General features: G+C 31.4%; 1 protein-coding gene across 1 annotated transcript; it reads left to right on the plus strand.

The window, feature by feature from the left end:
- The first annotated feature begins 1,833 nt into the window (after positions 1-1,833).
- On the plus strand, positions 1,834-2,282 carry LOC130747339 (histone H3.2-like). The gene has a single exon (XM_057600242.1). It carries the CDS (start codon positions 1,866-1,868, stop codon positions 2,274-2,276), a length of 411 nt encoding a protein of 136 aa, XP_057456225.1. The 5' UTR covers positions 1,834-1,865; the 3' UTR covers positions 2,277-2,282.
- Positions 2,283-5,111: the final 2,829 nt, after the last annotated feature.

The following is a 5,111-nucleotide window of genomic DNA, read 5'->3' on the forward strand; positions in this document are numbered from 1 at the left end:
TATCGTTTGTTGAAGAAATTTAGGGAAACCTTTGCTAGGGCTTTTCTTATTTTGTTATTCGATCTGTTTTCCCTTCATTTCTGGAATAATTATGTCATCAAACATAAACTTCTGTCAAGGAGTTAATCAAATAAAACGTTTTGAATATTTATGATTTGCTACATGCATCACCATGTATTCGTGAAGTTTGATCTGCATCACCATGCATATGTCGTACGTATTGATACATAAACCTGGTGCTAAGAAGACATCAATTTAGTGGTAGATTTGATCAGTTTATGAACAATTAGTTGAATATTATGATGAAGACAAAATCTGGCAGATACCGTTGCCATGTTTACACACGCTGATCGATGTGTGGATGTTCACTAGCAATGGTATCTATTCTTAAAAAAAAAAAAAACCAAATATATTATAAAACGGGCACAAGGGGTACCCACCCAAAACAAAAGAGAACACTTCAAATGTTGTTTAAATTACCATAACCTGGTTAAACACAGACCCTATATGACAGCAACATACAGATAACTAAGCAAGTCACTATCCATACATTAAGAGTAAAGACACCAATTTGAAATGGATCAAAGACAAAGCACATTGATGCATGTCATCCCCATGTTATGGTATATATTCTGTTAAAATGGCACAGTGATGCATGTCATCCGACCCCCATGTTATGGATACCATATCATTCAAGGAGATCATGATCAAATTAAAGCTAGCTGTTGCAACCGGTTCTTGAAATCTCTATAGCTGAAAGTTTTCTCTTAAATTGTGTTTTAGAGCTGGTTAAAGATTTTTTTTTTCCTGGGGAAATTGAGGTTGAAACAGGTTGATGCCTACTTCTTTACCTGGCATGGGAAGAGAAAACAAGCGAGATTGATCCCCGTAATCATTTGGTTTGGTATGGACGAATAAGCAAACAAGATATGATAGCCTAATTATAAAAAATTCCAGTCTTTTTTTGTTTGTTTTAAGTTCAATCTTGTGCTACAACTAGAAGAATATACAACACCTGACTATTCCTAATTAACTACAATAGGATAGTATATTTTAGCCCTGTTCTTTCTGTTGTAAATTCCTTCTCTCTTCTTTTTCTTCCTCTTTCCCTTCTCCTCTTGTATTAAGGGTTGGAGCACCCCTTGTGTCCCCTTTTAATACAATTCTTTAGTTTATAAAAAAAAACACTATTAAAACAGGTCACTATTGAAAACATAAAACTTGGTTTCTTTAATTTCTGAATTTTCTTTATCAAATTGAATGGTTTAATTGCTCAATGCAAAAACTACAAGATGCTCTATTTACAAGAAGAGCTTCAACACCTTATAATACACCCTGAATAATGGCATGCTATTCGTTTATGTGAATCACATTTGTCTCAAAAAGTAACTTTCATAACAGTGTTTTAAACCCACATATTCATGGCAATGAGAAGGCTGAGCACCCTTTTTGATATAATGATAATACGACATTAGTTAGAAATGAGATGAGAGAGGTAAAAAGAAAAAAAAAAGGTGTAGAAATAAGATGAGAGATAAAGTGAGGTGTGAGTGACTCATTAGTCTTATCCAAACCTTCTATTAATCTTTAGATTTTAATTACTACATCATCAGAAGCATGTAATTTAATATAATGATCCGTGGCTTCTCATGAGAGAACATTTCGTCCGTTGATTATAAACTCATCTACGGTTATTTGAGTTTAAATTTTTCACCAAAATAGAAAAAATCACAACACCTAGAATGTTTTACACAAGCCTTCACCTTATAAATACTCCTCATCTGCTATTCACTCTTCACTACCAAGCTTTCGCTTCTAACTTCTGAGCCTTTTGAAGTTTTTGAGTGACAAGTTTTCTGACCCAAATGGCTCGTACCAAGCAGACTGCACTGAAATCCACCGGAGGAAAGACGCCGAGGGTGAGCCTGGCGACCGTCGCCGCCCGCAAATCTGCCCCGCCCACCGGAAGAGTGAAGAAGCCCCACCGTTACAGGCCTGGCACTGTTGCTCTGAGGGAGATCCGCAAGTACCAGAAGAGCACTGACCTTCTCATCCCGAAGCTTCCATTCCAGAGGCTGGTCAAGGAGATCGCTCAAAACTTCAAGGCTGATCTCCGCTTCCAGAGCAGCGCCGTCTGGGCTCTTCAAGAGGCCGCAGAAGCGTTTTTGACTGGTTTGTTCCAAGACACCAACCTCTGTGCCATTCATGCTAAGAGGGTCACAATCATGCCGAAGGACATTCAGCTCGCCCGTAGGATTAGAGGCGAGAGGCCTTAGGGTTTATTGTAGACAAAGTTAGGGAAACCATGTTGGTTTCCTTGAGTTTATCTTTTATTGTTATTTAATCTAATTTTCTCATATTTCTAGAATAATTATGCCATCAAATATAAACTTGTTGGCAAGTATTTAATCAAATAAAATATTTTGAATGTTTATGATTTGCTGCATCATCATATATTTGTGAAGTTTGATCACATGCATATGTCGTATTGATACATAGTACTAACAATAATGACATCAATTTAGTGGTAGATTTGATCAATTTATAAACATATATTATCTATCCTATTAAAATGGATTCCATCTCATTCGAGGAGATCATGATCTTTCAAGTCTCTATTGCTCATAGCTGGGCTCTTACATAGTATCTGGCTCAAATGCATTTTTAGTCTCTTAACTCTTTACTTTTACCTATGAGTGATTTTAGTCCTCTTTTTTCAATTCCTCAAACCCCTCAAATTAAAATGCCATCCACCAATTTTTATGATAACTTTAACGCTAACTCATGTTGCAGAAGATATACCATTACCAATGGATCATCTAAGTGTTACCTGATGTAAGATTTTTTTTTTTGTCCTTTTCTCCACAGGGAAAATGGGTCCCACGTGACTAATCTGACTCGGGATACAGTAGTGATGTTTCTGCCCACAAATGTATTATTTTTTACCTCAAAGGGGATCGAACCTGGGCCATGAACCTAGGCGAAATCCCTTAAGGAAATGCACATTCATCACTTGTGTCACCCCTTGTGGTTAGACTTTGTTCTTTCTGTGTAGGTTTATAAAAAAAATTCAAGTTTTTTTAAGTTCAATCCTATGCTACAACTAAAGGAAAATATAACACCACATTATTCTCTAATAACTACTTAGGTTCTTTCTTTATGTATTTTTCTTATCAAACTGAATGTAGAATGTCGCGCGGAGGATATGATAGAGAATTAGATAAGAGCATGATAGGATAAGGAATAAGATAAACTCTTATCATATCCTTTGGTTGACGTGAATAAGATAATGATGAGATATACATGATAAGAACATGATATGATAAGATTTAGATAAGAGCATGATATGATAAGAACAAATAAAAACGTTGGGGAGGAATTTCCTCCTTTACGTTTTTCCTAAGGAAGTTTTTCTCGTAAGGTTTTAATGAGACATTATTTTTAATAGCCTTGCTTCCTTTGGAGTTTTGAGGTTTTTCTATTTTAAGCTGTATTTTTAGTATTCTTGTTTTTTCTCCTTTTGTATTAGGTTGAAGTACCCCTTATACTTTTTATCAATATATTGCTTGACTTATAAAAAAATTGATAAGAACAGATAAACTCTTATCATATCCTGTGATTGAGGTGGACAAAATAATGATGAGATATGTGTATTAACATATAAATTTTCTAAATTAATAATTTAAAAAAATAATTAGTATAGTTTTAAAAATGAGTCATATATATATGGCTCAATGTGAAGATGGATGATGAAGAAGAGGAGATAGATCTTGAGATTTAGTTTTAATTATTTTTTAAAATAAAATAAAAAATAAATCCACGTGGAAATGCTGGTTTTGCAAAATTTGTGCCACATGATGCTGATAGTCTGATACACACTTTTGACCCAATTTGATTTCAAAAATATTTCAGGGATGATATTTTAATTAACACATAATAAACTGTATTTTTTTATAAGTAGAAACTTAAAATTTTATAATTATTAGTAAACATTAGTAATAACATAAAATAGTATAATTTTTTTTTATATATTTCTCAACTTTATGTTGATAATTAATAGCTACTTATTATATTTAATTTCTTAGTTATATACATAACAAGTTTTTTAATTAATATATAAATACTATTAAAAATGACCATAAATAACTAACTAAATTTGTATCAATTTAAAAATTATTTTATATATAAATTAAATATAGATTATATATACTTAAATTTAGTAATTTGTTTTGCAATTTTTTTTGGTAAATTAGAAAGTTAAATTGCATTCACCAGGAATCGATCTCTGAACCTCCCCCTACCCAACCCATATGTCCCCCAGCTCCTATCACTTGAGCTATCCTACGTGGACTTGCTATTCTAACCTTTTTAATATTTAATAAATTTGTTATATATACATATATATATATAATAGTAATTATTTTGATTTGTATTTTAAAAAAAATTCTCAATTTTTGATTTATAATTATAATTTAAATTATATTAATATTAAACTTAAATTTTTTATTAATGTAAGGGTCAAGTCTAGTTTTCTTATTATTTTTATTTCTATTCTTATTTTTTTTTATAACCTATATCATTTAAAATTTCCAAAAGTTTGTTTTCAATTTTTTTCCCTAAAGTTGTGATTAATACATAAAATTTAAATGACATTAATATTTAATATTAAATATAAGAAATTATATTTTAGAATAAATAATTAATATATTGAATAACATTAAAGCTTATTAATAACTGATTAATTTTGTTTTATAAATTTGTGTCAATTTCCCTTTTACTTTTTTTTTTGAAATTCAATTTCCCTTTTACTTAGTATTATATCATTATTATTTTTAATTTTTTTCTCAAGTTTTGATTCATAATTAAAATTTAAGTAACATAATTATTTTACTATCAACCCATCCACGTCATTTTAGCGGCAACGTTAAATTTTTTCATCAAAACTAAAAAATATTTCAGAATTCCCGCCCTACCTTGAATATTTTCACAAACCTTCACCTTATAAATAATCCCCCATCCCCTACTTCATCTTCACCACACAGCACAAAGCAAAGTTTACTTCTAACTTCTGGGCCTTTTGCAATTTTCAAGAGTTAGGTTTTCATATCCAG

Source organism: Lotus japonicus, chromosome 3, assembly GCF_012489685.1.
Source record: "Lotus japonicus ecotype B-129 chromosome 3, LjGifu_v1.2".
Classification (NCBI taxonomy): Eukaryota; Viridiplantae; Streptophyta; class Magnoliopsida; order Fabales; family Fabaceae; genus Lotus; species Lotus japonicus.

Coding starts and splice junctions, on each gene's coding strand:
- LOC130747339 (XM_057600242.1), top strand. CDS start 1,866: ATGGCTCGTACCAAGCAGACTGCACTGAAATCCACCGGAGGAAAGACG.